Source organism: Phascolarctos cinereus, unplaced genomic scaffold (genome assembly GCF_003287225.1).
Source record: "Phascolarctos cinereus isolate Bilbo 61053 unplaced genomic scaffold, phaCin_HiC Scaffold_1;HRSCAF=81, whole genome shotgun sequence".
In the NCBI taxonomy this organism is placed as follows: domain Eukaryota; kingdom Metazoa; phylum Chordata; class Mammalia; order Diprotodontia; family Phascolarctidae; genus Phascolarctos; species Phascolarctos cinereus.
The window spans coordinates 10,678,790-10,699,694 of record NW_027555514.1 but is presented as its reverse complement, the minus strand read 5'-3'; the positions used below and the strand labels follow the sequence as shown (position 1 = coordinate 10,699,694).

General features: G+C 40.8%; 1 protein-coding gene across 1 annotated transcript in view; it reads right to left on the bottom strand.

Annotated features, from left to right (window-relative positions):
* The window catches only part of HDAC9 (histone deacetylase 9), a 573,266-nt gene that overhangs the window by 371,954 nt on the left and 180,407 nt on the right, over positions 1-20,905 (bottom strand). The window contains 4 exon segments of the mRNA XM_078150730.1: positions 405-622; positions 1,157-1,294; positions 1,297-1,369; positions 3,907-4,029. Coding sequence (XP_078006856.1) covers positions 405-622; positions 1,157-1,294; positions 1,297-1,369; positions 3,907-4,029 — 552 coding nt within the window.

Below are 20,905 nucleotides of genomic sequence, written 5' to 3'. Positions count from 1 at the left end.
CTCATCTCTATTCTATCGTCAGCTGAGAAATTCAAGGACACTGCTAACTATTTGGAGGTGTCAGGGCACTGGGTTTCAAGGTTTTTAGTGAATTTAACCAACCCTCCTCAGGGTTGAATCTTAGCAGACTTGCCTTTCCCAACCCACTCGGAGTCTCAGGTAACTATCAAGACTGATTTAGATTTTTTTGTAATGTCTTCTACATTTAAAATGGTTTTTATGGAACTTACTGATCCCCCTTCCCCATAATATCATTCCATCCAAGTTTTTGTTTTGGTTAATGTGCCTAAATAGTGACCTCCAATTTCAGTCTTACATATGTTGGTATGAGTATGCATATTAATGGAGTTTTTAAAAATGAATGCCAACGATGATCAAGGCACTGAGGTAGATGATGAACTCACTTTGTTCATGTGGACCTGCTGCTGGTACTGTTTCTGTTTCTCCAGGAACTGCTGGTGCTGCTGCTGAATGACCAGCTGGGCCAACGTGCTCTGAGGCAAAGGGGCAGACTGAGTACGGTTCAGGGGCCTATGGCGAGGCAATTTGTGGGCACCTCGAAGGCCAGGTGATACTCTCTCTTTTGTTGCCAGTGGAGACTGAGGATGAAGGGGAACCCCGCCTGCAAAGCAAAGAAATGACATCGTGTTTAGATCACTGGAGACATGTTACAGGGAGCAGAAACAGTGGTGATGGACTATTAACTTGGAAGGGGTAGGGATGGGTCTAGATCAAGTCAATCCATGTGGCATGAATGAAGGATCCACCAACTGCTAGGGGCATTGGGGGGTACAAAGACAAAAATGAAAAAAGTCCCTTACCCCAAGGAGTTTGAATTCTTTTTGAGGGAGAACAAGCATGTCCATGAGTAAATAAGGATGAAAAATTATCCTCTACCTGGGCCTCAGATGACATGCCTTATAAAAGCCCATGCTGGTAATTAACAGGTAGGATGAATTTAATTTTTATCCAGCAACCCTGGGGGAAGGAAGATGAATGAGCGTTGCCACTACCAGGAAAGAGTACCTTCTCCTGTGGTGCAACTTTTGACCAGGGTGATAGAGAATTAAGGGAGATAGTTAGTTAGCTCTAGAGAGTTCCAGAATGAAGCCCAAGCCCTAAGGTAACGTATTGGTCAGGGACCCCGGTTAATTACCAGCCACGAGCAGTTTCTGCTGTCTCATCTGCTCCTTCAGCAACAAGTGCTGCAGGAGTGCCTGGTGGCTGCTGTTGGGTTTTCCTTCTAGGGCAGCATGCGGATGACTGGAAGATGCTGGGATGCTTCCGGTGTATTGCCCGGCAATGTAACTCCTGGTGGCCTTAGTGCTGGGGCCTCGCACTTCTGTTTGTCTTTGATGGAAGATGAAGCCTGTGTCAAGAAATAACAAACAGCATAATCCCCTTTCATCCATGGAGGCCATTTGGGCTGCACATAATTAGATCCGTTTATTATGTCATCATTTCCCAAAACAATGCCCCCCTCTTACCCAACGACTGAGAAAGGAAAGCTGTGAGGCACAAGCCTGTTAAACTAACCGAATTAAGGAAAGAGAAATAAAAAACAGGATTGAAGCCACTTGAGGGAACTCTGGATTAGGTATCAGGGCACTAAATGTGAAGGAGAGCTTAGTTTGGGATTTTTTTTTTCTTTCCACCAAGAGCATTTTAACATCTGGTTCAAAGAGTGAGTTCATTTCTGAAGAGATTTTAAAACATTTATACTCTGAAGGTAGAAGGTTTGCTGGAAACATAAAATTTATTCTAATGACTAAATCCAAGAAAAATTTTATATAGATCAAATGTCCAGAGAGATAAGTATCCATGATATCAGAGTAGACAAGAAAAATTGCCCATTTATCCTCTCTCTCCTGATATTTCACCCCAAGCTGAATGATTCCAAAAACTGCTAGGTTTTTTTTTTTCATTTTCACAGAATCATAGAGGCCCTCAATTGAAAGGTATCTCAAAATCCATCCTGTGGAACCTATGCCTGACCAAGACCTTTCAGCAACATAACTGGGTAATGGTCACCCAGCCTGCCTGAAAACTTCTAATGTTGATTTTCCTTAAAAAATTCTCTAAGCAAAATAATGAAATTCAACTCACTGAATTTCCTATTTTAAAATTCTCCATCGTCTATAACTAAATCTAATTTCTCACCTGGCTGCGTGACTTTGGTACTTCGCTGAATGAATTCTCCTTCATGATCCAGGAAGGTCACTATTGGGAAAACCTCATTATCTTGCAGGATCCCATTGGTCTTGGGACTCCACCTTATCACTACCCTTTGCCCCTCTGGTTGGGGGGATGAAGAGCATGAACTCCCAAACCTCTACTGAAGGAGGGAGCTCAGTTCAGACCTCCTCTCATTTCTCAAATAGCTGCACTCCTCTGGGAATTTAGACTTCTCCCCCATCCCCCCAGATGCCCTCCAGACCTCCAACTTTTTGACTTTCTTCTATGTTCAGTCTTCCCCCATTAAATTATAAGGTACTTGAAAGATGCCTTTTTAAAAATATTTGTTTCCCCAGCGTTTAGCACAGTGCCCAGCACATAGCAGGTACTTAATAAATGTTTATTGCCTGACAATTTCTTTAAGAATATGCAACTTAGTTCTAATTAAAGGAGAAGATGGCTCAGGATTGACAGGATCACCATGTTGCATTTGTCACTAGTGTGAACCTGGTCTAAAACACATGCATGTAGTATTTGATCAAACATTCTATGTTTGGACGGTTTGGGATTTTATCAGTGTACATAATACCTGATGCAGAATCTCCATCCTCTGAAACAAATGGATAATTCTCCTTCAAATTAGAAACTTGTCTGTGGCATTCAGACATTGAGTGACTTGTCATGAGTCACACAGCTGGGACGTGTTAGAGATGAGTTTGGAATCTATGTCTTCCTGACTCTAAAAAGCACCTTTTCTTCCACTGAGCCAGGCTGTCCAAACTAAGGATAGCTTAATTTATTATTATCAAGTTTCATCTATCCAGGAAAGCTTCACAAATAGAATTCATTGCCAAAGAGAATGGGAATGGCTCCCTTCTCCTCCCCCTACCTCATCCAGCCCCCAGTGGACACACCTCCCATTTTTCAAGCACCAGTGATTTCATTGGTTTGGGTACTTTCTATATGGACATTGATTACAACCTTTCAATGACTTAGTAGGGTTGCTACAGACAAAGTGGCCTCTGTGTGGGTTCTCCACAAAGAGACCATCACTGATCAGTAGATGTGATAAAATTCTTTGCGCTCTAAGAAATGATGCAGGGGGTGGTTTCAGAGAAACCTAGGAGGACTTGCATGAACTGATGCAGAGTGAAGTAAGTAGAACCAGGGGGACAATTTATGTAATAATAAAAGTTTTGTAAAGACAATCAACTTTGAAAGTTTTAGAAACTTTAATCACCATAAAAACATACCAGGATTCCAGAAGATTCATGATTAAATAGGCTTCACACCTCCTGATAGAGAGGTGATAGACTTGGGAGGATAGGCCAGGGACCTATTTCTGGACATGGCTACCATGGAGATTTATTTTGCTTGACTACACATATTTGTAACAAGGAATTTTGGCTTTTTTTCTTTCTCTTTGGGGGAGGGAGAGAGAGAGAAGGTGGATGTTTGAAGAAAAATGTAATTAAAACAAAAAACTACATCCATCTGGCCCTGAACTGAGCCTTACATCTCATGACCTCTTACCGCAGTCTCATTTTTTAAAATTAGAACCAGTTTAAGCTTCTTTGTAGGATTGTGCTAAAGAAGGAAGGCTATGGCCACTCTCCAATGTCTGACCCCATATGGACACATCCTAGCAATGATTACATAGTAACTAATGAGAGAAAATGAAAACTCAGTTCATCGTTCTAGAAAAGAGGCCTGCTCCGACAGGCTACTTACACTGAGCTGCGGTGGCACAGCAGGGAGACCCAGAGTTATGTTGGGCAAAGATGGGGATGGATAAAGGCTTAAAAGATTCATGGACTCTTCGTGAAGCAGAAGACGCTGCTGGGAGACCATTTGCTAGAAAAAAAAAAGAACAAGAGGAAAATCTCAAATGATGGACATAATTATAGGCATAAAGTGTCAGGTTTCAAGAAGTTATGACATTTTAAATGACTTGGTTTTAACCATAATGAGCATCTGTAAAAACAACTGAAGTATTTACAATGAAAGAAGAATTTTGAAGCAAAAAATGGCATTGCTTTTCAATGACACTAAGTCTCGTGCAGGAAGTTTCGTTCCATTCCCATGCCTCTTTCCTCTTCTCTTGTCATTGTGTACACTCCATTTTGGTTCCTCTTTTAAAAAAGTTATCACTCCATGACCATCTTTCCATCCTTTCTAGCGTTCCCCACACTTGCTCATCTTAATTGCCTTGAAGTGTCCCACTACAACAGTGCATCACAATTTATTCTATCACCTTTCTTCAATTCCACTGCCAGATATTTAGCTAACTTAGTTCTTTGTTGTTGTTGCTATTGTTTTTTTCTTTTGCAATTATAAACAATGCTTCTTGATGAAAAAAAAACTTTAAATAATCAATCAATAAACTTTATTAAGTTCATACTATGTGCCAAGCACTATGCTAAGTGATGAACAAATAATATTTTTTAAAAAAATCACAGTTCCATGGTATGTTTCCAACTATTAAAGTTTTGGGTCTAAGACGAGGATTTTTGAAAAAACAAATTTTAGTGAACACAGCCATATAGTCCTTCAAAAGATTCTATAAACATTCAAATCTACAACATATATTATCAGTGTCAAATTTCTGTATAACCAGCATATCAAATTTCTCACAACCCCAAAAGAACTATTTTTCATTGCTTTTAAATTTGCCAATTTGATGTTTATGTGTGTGGTAAACCTTCAATGTAATTTCATCTATATCACTCTGATGATTAATGAAGAATTTTTCAAGGGGTTATTAAAAATGTATGTTTCACATTAGAAAATAGCCTGATCCCATTCTTTTTTATGATTTATACATTGTGGGCTTATACTTAACTTTGTACATTTAATAGTTCTTTATATATTAAACTTTTATTCATCACATTTGCTATAAATATGTCCCCAGTCTGTTTTTTTTCTTTATTTTGTTTTTGTTTGTACTTAAACTTTTAAATTATCATTGATACATTTGTCAATCAAATGGAGTTATCTTGTCCTTAACAATTCCTTATTTTTATTTACAAAGATCACCTTCCTTCCATTAATGAGGATATTATTCAGTTTTTTGGTCTTCTTTGCATAGTTTCATTTGGTTTAAGTGTCTCATCCAGTTGGAATTTACCAAGGAATTTGGTGTAACATGTGGGTCCAAATCCAGATTCCTAAACATTTTTTTCCTATGTATATTTTTAAAATAATTAATTATTGCCTAGTTTCAATTATTTGCATATTTGCCAGATGCTAATCTTTTAAAAATATTTGATTGGGGTTCTGTTGTCTCTTTTCATTGATCCATTTTTGTGCAATCTGGACCAACTAATTATGATAATATCACTGCTATATATTTGAAAGAGTTTGGAGTACAAGGCTATCTTTACTTATTATTCTTATTCTCCTTGCTGTTTGGGTCTATTTCGTTTTCCATATAAAACTTATTATAATTTTATCTAATCTAATGAAGAAAACCCTGCTCAATGCATTACATCTATACATTAATTCTGAGGTATTCTTACTCTTACTTTATCAGTCCAACCTGTCCGTAGACATTGAGGACACCTCTAATTACTTACATCTTTTTTTAAATTTCAATCACCAATGCTATGATGATTTTCAAGTGCTCATAGGCATTTCTAGCTAGTCTAATTTCCAATGAATTGAGGCTTTAGGTTTTGTTATAAATAGGGGAGGAAGTTGTCTGATGTTTTCTGTATTGCTGGCACTGGGAAATAAAAATGCAGATGATTTCAATTGTGGATATTTTCTGTGTCATTCAAATGTGGGTCAGTCTGGTGAGTGTGATTCAAATGTGGGTTAATTTTATTTCCTATGAAATTGTCGAATTCATTCGTCATCTCTATTCATTTGCTGTTGTTGTTCAGTCATTCAGTCCTGTCCAACTTTTCATGATCCCATGTTCTACAGCATGCCAGGTCCTTCCTTCCTCTACTACCTCTGCCTCTCTGAGTTCATGTGTGCTCTTTCCATGACACTCTCTATCTTATCCTCTGCCATCTTTTCCTTTTGCCTTCAATCTTAGCATGCTGAGATAGTAAGTTTTTAGAAACTTCCTATGACATCACCTGCAAATAATCATGTAATTATATTTTGACCTCTTCATTTTTGATGCTAATCAACCTAATACTTATATCTAAAATTTTGATTCTCTCTTATTGATATTGCTGTATTTCTAATTCTATATAAAATAAATAGCATTGGTGTTGACATACTTGATTGGTACCTGCCTTTAATGGGAAACCTAATTATTCACCACTGCCTATAGTGTTAAATTTTTGTTAAAACTATGTATGTTTATTATGATGAAGTAATATATTTCAGTGTTCAATGTTATGAAGGGCATTTTCAGCATGTATTAATATTATTAGCCAAGGTTTTTATACTTTAAAGAAATTATATGTTGTATTATGTTGATAGGTCTTCTAATGTTGAACCAGCTTTTTATACCTGGTATAAAGAGTGATTATTCATGATAAATTTTTTTATGAATGCAACATGGCATATAATTTTTTTGAATCCAATTGATATTACTGATTTTTAGGCCCTCTTCATCTATCACCAAGCCTCTTGCAATAACTTCGTAAATGGCCACCCCTCATCCTCCCTCTCCATCCATCCTCAACACAACTGTCCAAATGAAATTCCTAGAAGAAGCTAGTACCATGTCACTGCCCTGCTCTAGAAGCTCCCAATGCCTCCAGGCTAAAATACAAATTCCTCTATTTGGCCTATAAGTCTGTTCACAATCTGTCTGCAGCCTACCTTCCCTGACTGACCTCAAGTCATTGCCCCCAACACCAACTGTTTCAGCCAAATTGGCCAACTCTCCATACCCACCCATGGCATTTCATTTTCCCTGCCTGTGTGTTACTGCATGGACTGTCCCCCATTCCTGCAGTGTTCTCCTATCCTCAGCTCTGCCTCTAGGAATCATTGTGTCACCTTCTCTGCTTCTTCATGTTTCCAGGTCCTACAACTAGTACTTTTGCTTCCACCCTTGAAACTAATTGCCATTTACTTTATTTTGACTTTGTTATACATAGATACACAGGTATAAAATGGTGGTAGCAGTAGTAGCCAACATTAATATAGTGCCTGCAAGTTTGCAGGGCTCTATACGCATGTGATCTCATTTTATCCTCACAACAACCCTGTAAGGTAGGTGCTAGTATTATTCCCATTTTACAGATGAGGAAACTGAGGCTGAGAAACTAAGGAGCTTGCCCATGGTCATATAGCTAATAAGTGTCAATGGCTGGATTTGAATTCAGGTCTTCCTGACTTCAGCTTCAGTGCTCTGTCCACTGTACCACCTAGTGTTCGCCATCTCCCAAGGAGACTGCAAATTATTTGAAAGCAAGAAGTGTTTTTGTTTGGCCTTTGATTCCTCAGCACTTGACTGATAAATGCTGTCTGAATCACATTTTCATCTATATAACCCTGAAGTTTACCAGGGCCAGGCCAGAAAAAGGATGGCACTTCTACAGCTCCTGAGCCACCGTGAGTGCTCCACATTGAACACATACATTCTTACTCCAGAGCGCCTTCTGGAAAGATTCTACTCCTGGCTCCCATTCCCTTATCTGGTTCATTCTGAGGAGCTACACAACCACTCCTGGTGTTTAGGTAGCAATTTAAGATGATAAGGGCTGTGAGAGACACTCTCTCAGGTAAGTCATCCAATATACCCCTGAGGGAGGTGCTATCTCCATTTCTCAGTCTCATGGAGGTCATGACTGCCCACAGGCACACAGCTCTTCCATGTCAGATGTGGGATCTGAACTCAGGTATCTTTTGTGCCTTCCTAGACCAGTGCTCTTTGCATGACACCATTCTCTACTCAAGACAAAGCTGCTAACTCAAATTACAGGTGATTAAGGTATATGGCCCTTTTAAAACCGTGAATGAATTGTGCCAAGCAATGTACTAAGTGTGGGGGATAAAAACACAAAAAGAAGAGACATTCCCTGGCCTCGAAGAGTTTACATTCCAGCAGGGGAAGATGACGTCCATCAGGGAGCAGTGGTCCAGGAAGTCACTGAAGTCCTAGGGAAATTCATTGATAGTTCCTGACACAATATTGATTTACTAATTAGTTGGCTAATCTTTTCCAGGAATGGGAGACCTGTTTTGATTACTGTTCCCAGAAAAAGACGTAGAAAGTGTTAGTATGTGCATGGAGGTGGAGCGTAGTTAATATGCCCACCAATATGGCAGGACAATGATTGGAATGCATCCTCCTGGGGTGGGGACTGACTACATATAGTGAACTATAATCAATCATAAGCCTAGAGACCCAGGGCAGGAACTATATGGTGCACAACAGTGTGGAGAGAACATTGGGGCCTTCATGGAAAATGGCAAAGGACAGGGAAAGGAACTTGATGATCTCACAGTTCAACTTCAGCTGCCTTGGTTAGCGGTCCCCGATCCAATCTTGTTCTGTTCGCTGAGCTGCAAAAGCAGCAGCAGCAGCAGCAGACAGCTATCTCCATGGTGCTAGAAAGTTTGCAAAGCCCTTTCCATACATTCTCTCCCTAGAGTTTGCCCACAAGCCTGGGAGGTGGGATCTCCATTGAAGGGTTGGCTCCACCAAGCCTACAGCCACACAGCCAAAAAGAAGCACAGTTGGGATTTGAACCTTATTCTCTCTGACTCTGTGCTTCACGACTCCGTCCACCATTCTTCACCACTTCTCTGCAAAGGCTGATTCGTTGTAAGTCTGGTTCAGAGACTTATACATAGATTCAAAAGGATGGATATGTTTTTGTTTGAAATTCTATAGAACATTTATAAAGAGGACAATTCTTTTAATCCACACCACACAGACACTCAGAAAGTTGAGACTGATGAATGTTCAGGAATCCCTCTGCCATCACAGCTTCATGTCTAACTACAAGCCCTAAATGGCCATGAATCACAGGGCTTATTATGACAAAATACCTTTCGAAAGCATTGCTCAGGGTCCTGTTTTCCCACATGGGGCCTAATATGGTTCCTTGAATTACACTTTCTGTTTAATTCTTGCTTCCCTCCCAGAACTTTTACACAAGGAGTTGCAAAGGTCTGACTCAACTTGGAAACTGTGGCATGATATCGTCCCCCAGGGACCCACATCCCTGAAAGAGAATACTACATGTAACCATACGGTCCAGGGACTGCTTTCTTCCCAAACAAAAAGCATATGGGACTCCAATGATGGACCACCTTCAGGAGGGTGGCGGCACACACCGGCTCAGCGTAAAGTAAATATCATAACTTGTCAAGCATGTTGTGGGGAGCTGTAGATCTTCCCCTGGACAAACCTGGGATATCAATTAACTGGGGGCAGGGTCTCACATTAACACAACGCAAGCTAAGAATGTCACCGAAGACTGATGCAGCTCCCAACACAGGATGTTATTCCAAAACATAACCTTGCCCATATAGTTTGTTTGCAGATGGGACCTACCCTTGAGACAACAACCACCACAGAAAGTCCCCTGGGGGATTCTCTGTTGGCATCTTGGAGGCCCTTAATGATGTTGATAAGTTACTTTTTAAGAACAAGATAATCCTCATTTATGAATTACAAGTAAAGCCAGACTCAGACCGGCACAAAACATTCAACATTTTTTTTGGTTCCAACATCAACACCATCATTAACTTTACAATAGCCTGATGACACTGCATAATTTTACAAGAAGACAACTTTTAGTAGTGTGTATAGACTGTGCTCTTGTTATTAGTGGGGTGGGGTGTTATCTGGTTATCTGGAAGGAAGCAGGAACACTGATGTTTACTACCGGCTTGTTGCCTTTCTCTGTATTCCTTTACCAGAAAAAAAGAGAAAGCTCCCTGCTTTTTGTCCTTAGTGAATTCCTCAAAACTGAATTCAAGATGCAAAATAATCACCTGAATAATAAAGATGAAAGTATAAAAGTGGAAAAAGAAAAGCTTGTTTTCTTAACTGAACCCAGGGCAATGAATACTAGTTTAATTTGTTTTTAATAAACTCAGCTCAATTAAGAGTATTGGTTTTCCTAATTGGGAAGGACAAACACTTCCCCTGGCTTGCTCATAGGACAGCCCTGCTATCCATGGCAGAGCAACTGGGACACATAAAACTTCTCCCCCAAAATGAAACCTTTCTGTCCTCCCTCCCCAGTCCCTACTCTTCTGTTTCCTTTTTCCATGTAAGGTTATTTTCCAATATTACAATTCTATGAAAAGTATAAAATGTAACCAATTAACTCAGTTTCCCAATTTGTTCAATGATGTGGCTGGACTAAATTGTCTCTAGGTTCCCATACATTTCAAAATCTCTTATTCTAAACTCTAACTTTATAAACGCAGCAAAATATTTCCATTTAAACTAATTGGACATGTAGAATAGGGATTAAGGGGAGCAGCTCAATCTCTGAAAATTCTTTACTACAAAATATTTATAAGAGCGTCTTTCCAGGTAAGAGTCTGGCAGGCTATTTTCATGGAAAAAAAATACGAATAACATGTTGGCTATACACATATTTTTCCTTACATACAAAACAGAGTAACATACCTACCACGGAGCAAACAGGGCCTTGTCTCAGGGTGGCAATATCTTAGAGGAAGGGATGCCACTTTTAACCAAGGCACCCTTCCCCCCCGGCCCAGATCTCAACTTAAAATCCAGGTCATATTCACTATGTCGTGCTCTTCCTAATTTATAATAGACACTGTATAAGTATTTAACATAATGTTTTTAATTATCCTCTGGACATGCCAGTATTGTATAATCACTGTCCTCTTCCAAAGCCCCATCATGGCACTGAGGTGATCCCGGGCTCACCAAAGCTATGCCAGCAGAGCTCAGCCCATCCAAGTCAAGCAAGACAAACATTAAGCGATAGGATGGCCCATATGGATACCACCAGAGAACCAGGTGCTGCCCAAAGTGATTTTCCTTAAGCTCAGACCTGACCATCTTGTCCTCTACTCAGTCAAAAGCACTGGCTTCCTATTGCCTGCAGGATAAAATACAAACTCCTCTGTTTGGCTTTTCAGGTCCCTCACAACATGACCCCAACTGTCTTTCCGTCTCATTATACATTATTCCCCTTCACCCCATCTCGAGTTCAGCCAACCTGTCTCTGTCCCTCCCATATGACCTCTGTCTCTCTCTCTCTCATCTCCACGCACTGGCACTGGCGGTCCATGTCTGGAACGCATCTGTTGCTCACCACAGGCTGCTCCTTCTCTTTCTTCAAGAAACACTTCTACATGAAACCTTTCCCATCGCCCCCAGCTGCTGCTGTTCTCCCACCCAAACTGCCTGATAATTTAATGACCCCATATCTATTTGTATTTATTATCTTACAGGATTTATCCTGTCTGTAGCTAGTCAGCTGCTTGTTGTCTCCGTCATCACAATGAAAGTTTTTCGTGACTAGTGCTTTTATTTCATTCCAGATTGCTTATTCCTGGCACCAGGTACAATGCCTGGCATACAGTAGGTGAATAATAAATGTACTTATTGATTGACTGATGGACTAGTTCTGTTAAATTTGAAGAGAGAGGATCACAAGGTTGTCTGTAGGAAGATGACGCAATTCTAAGACACTCTGGAGGAGTCACTTTCTATCTTTCTTGTCTCATGTGCAAAATGTGTGGGGTGGGAGTGAACTTGATGCTGGCCAAGGAACCTTCTAGCTTGGAATCTACCAACCTATTGTAATGAGGCCCCATGACTGAGATCAGGGGGTCCTGACATCTGTGTATGTGTGCTTCACGGACATTGGTGGCAGGCTAATAAAACCTATGGACTCCTTTTCAGAATAGTTTTCGCTGTCTACATTCAGAATCGAAGGAAGTACTAAAATTCAATGTGGTTAGTGAAACTAAAGATGTATTTTTCCCCCATTCAAGTTCATGGACTCCCTGAAATCCACCTCCAGACCCCTTAATGGGCTATAGACTGCAGGTTAAGAACCCTTGCCTTAAAATCACATGATTTGCCCTTCCTGGTGAGTCATGCAGATCATAAACGTGCAACATTCCCTGCCTCATCTCAGTCTAACAAGTAGAGGCTTGGTGAGCCTGGTAGCCACAAGCAACCGAGGGGCCAGAGCCATGTATTGTGGAGGAGCTTTCTGGCTGGCAGAGGAGCCAGAGCTGAGCACATATACCCAAGATTCCAGAGACAGTCGGGGTAGTAGCCAAATCCAGGGAGGAGCCAGCTGAGGAACAATGGGCCTGAAACTGCCCAACAAGCTGAGTGATCCGTCAGCTGAGATATGGTATCCTACAAGGAGCTAGCCCGGCTGACCAAGAGAACACCTCCCCCACTGGTGACGACATACGAAGAAGTGAACTTGGTAGAGACCCCTTCAGGGAGAAGAGCAACCGCCAGGGAAGTCATCTGAAGGTACCTCCCAATGCCCATGCAGCATGACTCTCTTTGCACTCTACGCCCATTCTCCTCGGGAATGAGGACTTCAGATGGGAGAGTGCAGCCCTAGGTCTGGGGAGTGGTTTTTTGTTCTTTTGTCCTTGTTATACCTTCTCGGTAAATATCCCTTTGTAAAAAATCATTGTTATCAACTGGTTAACTGCTATCAGGGGTGTATACCTTATGGGGGCTCAAGCGCTATATTATTATAAATCCTCACCCCTCGGGATTGTCCCTGAAATCCTGAAGAAAAAAGCATCCAGCAGCTCTCTAAGGAACCAACATGTTGGCCAGGATAGTAAGCCACATAGATAGCTGTAATATGAGCCCATGATGATCACAGAAGAACTGAAATCACAGATCCCTGAAGTTTATAAACAGTAGGTAAATAGAAGCCTACTGGTTTTCTCTTTTTCCTCTCTCAGTCTCATCTGACAGACTAGAATTGCTTGTTAGTGGGCTACACAGATAATTAACTAGTGACCTCAATCTTCTTAAATTATGTTTATTTGATTAGATTAATACCAATTTCCTGCTCAGACTATCTCTATGACAAAAAACCCCAACATGACAAAGGATGAACATCACAAGTCTATAAACCCCACAACTGAAACTTTGCTAGCGGTTGTGTACTTTGGTACTAAACATGGAACAGGGGACCAGTTTCAATGACAGTTACTAAAGTGGTCCAATGAAGATAAGAAAAACCACATTTCTAAACCCTGGGAGAATGACACATTCAAAACTTTGGTTGTGAAATGTTGAACTTGCAATGGAGCAGAGACAGAAATAGGATAGAGAGATTACAAGAGCCTATTTTTCTGTGAAATGTTTATTTAGCACACAGGGCAGATGTGCTCTAGAGTAGAGAGGTGGAACCACCTCTCTGGTTAATGAGTCAAAAGTCTGGATATCTAGTCTGGGCTCTGCCACTGGCTTGTCATGTGACCTTGGGCCATCCACATCAACCTTCTGGGCCTCAGTGTTCTCAGCTGGAAAATGAGAGCTTTGGCCCCAGGTCACCCTCCAACTCCATGTGCCCATGTCTCTCTATGGCCCCTAGAATTTGGGGGAAGAAGTTCAAGATTCTGGCCTTGACATCCTTTGGGCCATAAAAAGTCAGCATGCAAGTTCGGTGTGTCCACATGGAAGTGGGAACAAAAGATTAATCTGTCTCCCACAGTTTTTATTGCCATGACCATTGCACTTGCCATCATGGAGACTGGTTCCTTGAATGTAATATGAGGATAATAACAACTTTAATGAAGATCATTGGGCTTCTCTCCCAAGTCTCACTCAGATGACTTTAGGAAAAATTAAAATCCCAACCTAATTAAAAAGGAGATAATCAAAATCGATATAATCACAAATTTCTAATTTTCATAATTCCCCCAACATTGAACCTCAACAAGCATCCACATAGAATATCAAAGTTGAGGCACCAAATTCCCTGGCAATACTTGAATATGGGCCTTCAAAGAGTCAACATTTCATTAACAATATTGTTTTACTAGGTTGACTCACTCTATTCTAAATAAATGGTTCTTGTCTCATGGCAACCTCTATCTCCAACACCCCCCCCAAAAAAAAGTGCTTTATTTCCTGTCACTTCAGCTATGATTGTCTCTCCACCTACTCAAGCGGGAACACAGCACTTTCTGCAAATGTCACAACATTGATTATGTAACAACAGGAAAATGAGTCAGACAAGAGCATGGCAAAGGAAGTGACATTTGGGGTGATTCTAGAATGCTTAACCTTATTATTAGGAACTTTTGTACTTGTGGATCTGCTAAGGGAAAATATGATTCAATAAACAGCAGTGGAGGGCCAGCAGCTAATGTTCAGCTAGAAATAAACCAGCTGTTTGGCTACTGTTAAAATAAATATCAAATAAAATGCAACCAAATGCCAGAATTGCAGTGTTGATATCCATGGAGAAATGTTTGAACCCCCATGCCCAGAGCTTCCACAAGACAGTAGCCAGAGAGGTCAAGATACTGCACCAGAGGGATAATTTGAGCATCGTGGCTACAGCATGGGTTTTGGAATCAAGAAGGCCTGGGTCAAATCCCACTTTGGACAATTGCTGGCTGTGTGGTCCTGGGCCAGTCACTTTAACCTATGTCTGTCTCAATTTCTGCAGCCAAGTCCAAGTTCCAGAAGACAGGAGGAAGCCAAAAATGAAAGGAGGTTTGCTGACTATAGGGTGAGAGTTCCACAGGGCTGAATGGAAGGAGCTACCAGATACAGAGCAGAACAAAGCAGTGGGGGAAGGCACTGAGGTGGTTGGGAACAAGGGAGCTGAAAGCAGGAGTTGGGGAAAGAGATTTGTGCCTTGGCAGTTGGTGGATTCCATAGCAATGGAATGGGAAAAGTAAGAAGGGTGAGAATTTGATAATCATTAGGAATGAGGGCACAAGGATTATCATCAGTTGGGAGGAGTTCCTTTAAAGAAGACAAGTGACGATAAGGTTCGAGGTCTCAGAGTGTGCTGTGTGGTCTCAGCTAAGCCCCCAACTGAGCAGGACAGCAACTGGGTGGCGGTGTGTTATGGAAGCATATCATCTTGGTGTTCAGGAAAACGCACATTTACTGCATCCTAAAGGAGCTCAGTCAATCAATTTTGATCATGTAAACCATACTTTGAATGTATTTATCCATGCGAAGTAGAATCCCACTCAGACAGGGCAATTCTATGAACCCTGATAATCTTTTGGAGCAATCATGCCCATTCTTGGTCTAGTTCCATCTATTCACTCTTCCCTCCTTTACAGAGACTTTTTTAAAAAGTAGTGTAAGAATGTATTCACTAGACAGGCTTTGCTTGAACTCTGTTTTCTTCTCATTCATCGTTGCTGACTTATGTGGCTGTCCTCTGCTAAAGGCAATATGGTGAAACCCACATGCTAGCCATCAGGGAGACATTTCTGGTTCTGGGCCACTGAGAGGCTACCACTCAGTCCAGAGGTCCCTGCACCTGGCCTCTTGGATCACAGTTCACACACACAATTAATTCATTATAAGAGACGCCAGGCTTGTGACTGAACCAGTCATCCCAGCTTTGGGGGTGAAAGTCCTGCCACTGACCTGGAGAAATACCTCCCCCAAGTCAAATGTAGCTAAATCACATTTCCTTCTGGTATTTTCAAGGATGGTAGGGGTGTGGGGGGAACACTGGAAGGGCATGGTGGTGCTAGACCATGGTAAGCAGTTAGCAGAGCTGTGGCCTGTCCATAGGAATCCCTCTGGCCAGTAAGGAAGGATGACCACCACCCCAGTGACCTTGCAGGTGCTTATGGGGATTTGTGAGTGTGATTCTAAGTCAAACTTTTTAACGCATTTGATTTGTGATTCCCCTACGAGACAAAGATCATGAAGGAAACTAGCCCTCCCAAAGAATGGGGCCATCATCCCATGTTAAAGTCACATGTGTAAATGTAAGTCATGTACAACACACACAATCTACAACAGTCCTCAGCCCAACAATGGGGATGTGTCATGAAGACTGAAGCTATATTAAGACCCGATAATTACAAAGGAATCTGAGTTCTTAAAGTAAAACAAAGACTCTCCCACTCTGCAGAAGGTATAGGTTCATTGAGTTTACCATTATCCTTAGGGAAATAGGAACTCTCTCAACTCCCTGGAGTCAGGCCGGTAATTCACCATCAGCTTCTCCCAACTTTCTCTATTTCCTTGGAGTTCTTTAACTTTGTTTAAAGCTTAATGGCCAAGCAGACTTTTGGTTTGCTTTACTGAACAAATTTGTAACAAGAGCTTTGTTTTCCCATTGTTCTCAATGGGGAAGAAGCTTGGGGGGAACAGAAGATAGAGTTTTGCTGATTGAAAAAAAAATTAAATGTAACAAAAAAACCCTTCAATTGTATATGTGCGACTCGAGAGACTTTTATTTGGCTTGGTTTAAACTAAACAATAAAAGTGTTGACAAAAACAAGAGAAAATGATTTCCTTTTCTATATATTTGTTTTTCTCTTTAGCACATTTCTTTTCTCCTTGCAATAGTCTGTGTTAATCAGCTATTCTGTTGTGTGTTCATGTCTCTATTTATGGAAATACATACAAAAGAAAAAGCTTTATCCATAATTATTCAATTCATAGTTCTGAATAGCAAGTCACTTTTTAAAAGGGGAGGGGACTTTGCAAATTAGCAACTTATCATCTTGAGTTACTTGATGACCTAATGAGTAAAATAATTCTCATGGATTCCACAGTCAGTATATGTCAAAGGCAGAATTTCAGCTCAAATCATCTAATGGGTGGCTTTCCATCTACCATACCAGACACCATGGCAAATGTGATCCTTAGGGCCATCAGCCAATGATACACACATACACACACACACACACACACACACACACACACACACACACTACACAATACCCACATGTATGTACACATCTACATCAATAACCTTATTTTAACCCCAGCAGAATATGCATCCCTGGTAAGCAGGGGCTACTTCATTTGTTGTGTCTTGCCCAGTGAATGCCTGGCCCATAGTAGGTTCTTCATGAATACAATTAACAATTGATTCACTGATGTTAGAGACAATCAAGTTCAACTGGACAAGAGAGGTGACTGACTTGTACAAGGTCATTGGGAGAGTACAGTAGAATCAGGACTCAGATTCAGATCCTTGACTCCAACTTCTGAGCTCCTCTCCCTATATCATACACGGGCTCCCAAGAGCCCTGGCAGTTACTGAGATCCCATTCACGGTAAAATTAACTATGCAAAAGGAAGGCACACCTGAAAATGAGATGGGGGCACAATTCTAAATAACGCATCAATGCTACTTCCTGCGTTAGTTGCACTGAAATCAATCGTTCTAACAAGAAGCGATTAAGTTACTGAGAGCCTGAATGACTTGCTCAGAATAATGTGGTTTCTAAGAAAAAAATTAAAATGGCCTCAAGATAAAATGAAATTGATAAACAGGATATGATCTAAAGAAAGAATAGTCACCTTGGTTTTCGAAGACCTGGGAGCTAATCCCAGGTCTGCAATGACCTTAGGGCACTCACTCACTCCTTTGGGCTTCAGATTTCTCAGTGTAAATAATAATGACAACAGTCATTTAAACAATTATTCTAACAACAATAAAAATATTTATGTAACACCATATTTATAAAGCACAATTTTCATAACCACTGTGAGAGGCAAATAATATAGAGCCATGTACCCTTGTGAGGCAGATCTGAGTCTGAGTGATAGTGGGTAAGATCCAGAACTCTCAGAATCTCCATCTCTTTATCTCCAAAACGCGTGCAATATTTCACATCATTACCAGGGTTGTCCTAATGACCATGCTTTGCAAAACTAAAAGTAAAAATAATAATGGCTAAAGTATATATAGTGCTTAAAATTTATAAGGCACATTACATATACTACTGAATTAGATTCTCACAACAGCCCTGGGAAGTAGGTGCTATTACTATCCCCATTTTACAGATGAGGCAGTCAGAAGTTAAGTGATTTGTCTAGTGTCACATAGTAAGTGTCTAAGGCGGGAGTCAAATTCAAGTCAGTCCAACTCTAATGCTGGCACTATTAAGATACCTCAATGGGCTCTATAAATGTGAGTTGTTCTTATTCTTATTATGGTTATTCTATAGTGATAGATGAGATAACTGGAGCTCCAGGAGTTTAATTCTATCTGCCTCTCACATTTTTTTATGCTAGGATGAAATCACAAATATTCATAAATATTATGAAAACACAGTCAAATAAAGAGGCGCCTTTTATTTGACGATAAAACACTATTCAACAATAATAATAATATCTATATAGTACTTTAAGATTTGTAATATATTTTGCAAATATCTTATTTGATCTTCACAACAATTCTGGGAAGCAGATGCTATTATTATCCCCATTTTCTAGATGAGGAAGCTGAGGCAGACCGAAGGTAAGGGACTTGCTCAACGCCATACAACTAATAAATGCCTGAGGCTGGATTTGAACTCAGGTCTTCCTGATTCCAGGTCCAGGGCACTATCCACCATACCACCTAGCTTTCCCTTATTACTTTTCAGTCTAAGGCACAAAGACATTGATATTTAAATTAACAGGTTGCCAGGCAGAGTCAAACAGGCAACTAGATTAGGACTCAAGAAACCCAGGTTCCAGGCTTGATTATAAAATGAGCTAATTTTGGGGTCTCAGAAAAGTGAGTTCTAATGCCTAGTTTTCTCATCTACAACAGAAAGGTTAAGATCCCTCCCCAGCTTTGTTCCAGTCCTGGAGTGATCCTCAGAGGAAACTGTGAACCTTCAGGAATGTGGAGTAAGGGCACACTATGGTTCACACTCCAGACAGTATTGTTGGTAGCATTGTTATTGTTATCATAGCAAGGGAAACACCTCTGGGTCTCAGTTTCCTCATCTTTAAAATAAGGGGCTTTGATGAGAATGTCTCCAAGGTCCCTCGTAGACCAGAGACTCCATCACTGCATGAGGTAAAGACAGCAAGGACCTAATGCCTTTGGCATTTGGGCAAGTTTAATTTTTTTCCCTTTTTTGGCCAATTTGGAACACTTCTCAAATTTATATCTGAGATCACTAACATTCTCTTTGGGTTTTGCCCCTTCTCCTACAACCTAATGACCTCTTTCCTGATGCCATTAGCCCTGAGCTATATTAAAATCACAAGAGGTTGCATGAGAGAGAAACCTTGTCTCTCTCGGGGTGAATCAGAGCTGTTTTTCTTCCTCCCTTCCCCAGCCATTACAACCCTGTAAAAGATCTCCGCCAGCCCTTTAACCTCCTCTGTACCATTCCTCATCTTTCAAATCAGAGGCAGGGGATGGGGGCAGGGCTGTTCCCTACTTAAAGGCCAGTCACCGTAATGTTAAAGATGGTCCTTCACCCTTTTTTTTCTCTTTCGAAAATATGTCAAACCTCTAAGAAGAACTAACCTATTCGCATCTTAGTCATTTAATGAGAGAAGTGGAACAGATCTAGTCCCATACCTCCATTGTGTAGATTAGGCTACTAAAGAACCCCGAGAGATTCAATCATACAGTGACTTTCTGGTAAGCTTGGGCCCCATTCTCAGAGCCTAATGTTCTTTCTACTACACTATATAACTGCTGGGAAAACCAACAAGCAAACATAAAGATGAGTCTGAAGGATTACTTTTGGAGATAGGAATGGACTGCAGTTCATAGATAGACCAGACGTGAGATTCCATTGGTTTAGGGGACTTCACAAATACACATCGTCCCTAGCTTTGCTACTTGTATTTTTCAAGGGCTGCCTGTGGATTAGTTCTATGACTTGTCTGAAGTCACACAGTTGATACGTATTGGAGAGCCCACGTCTTCCTGCCTCTGAGGCTGACCGTCCATACACTACTCCACACTTCCTCTTATGAAGGAACTTCTAGATGAGTTAATGAGAAATTCTGTTTCCCATTCAACAATGTCCCATCAACACTGTGTGTATTGCCTCATACTGAGGGATCCCTACACAGCACCAGTGCTAGCCCACCCAATATCAAGGAAACAACTGTTTATCAATGGAAAGGACTCATCTAGTCAATGTCGGCCATTTTCCAGACCATTTCTGTCCAATATGCCATTTACTAACTGTTTCCTCTCATTCTTTCAATTCCTACAATTCTACTCCTCAGATTCCACATTCCCCATCGACTAATGATTCTTTTCCTATGTTCTCATTTTCAACATGACCCAGGGATTTCATGGAAATATTAGTTTTACAAACAATAAACAAACTGTGGGCCTCTTGGCTCATCTTGGTACTAAGGGACAGGCATGACACAGGTTCTCTCCTCACAGTGATGAGGTGAGGGGCTATGAGGTCATGAAGAGTCAGACACAACTGAAATGACTGAACTAAAAAATATTCTGTGAATACACTTTCTTTGGATAAGGAATGGGAATCTTCACTAAATAGTTCTCCAAAGCTTTATTTGTCATGACCTAGAGGTGAGCCTGGAGTCTTAAAAGGATACGATAGTGGGTCCTAACATCATCTCATTCAAGGCCAAGCCTAACTGAATCAGTCAATCACTAAGCATTTATTAAGTGCCTAATAGTGGCAGGCACTGTGCTAAGCTTTGAGGAAACAAAGGCTAGAGACAGCCCCTTCCCCCAGGGAGCTTACCTTCTAATGGAGAGGCTAACAAGAAAACAACTATGTACATATAAAATTAAATACAGGACAGTCTGGAGCTGATCAGCAGAGGGGAGGCCCTAGCATTTAGCAGGATCAGGAAATGCTTCCTGCAGACCAGGCCATTTGAGCCAGTGCTACC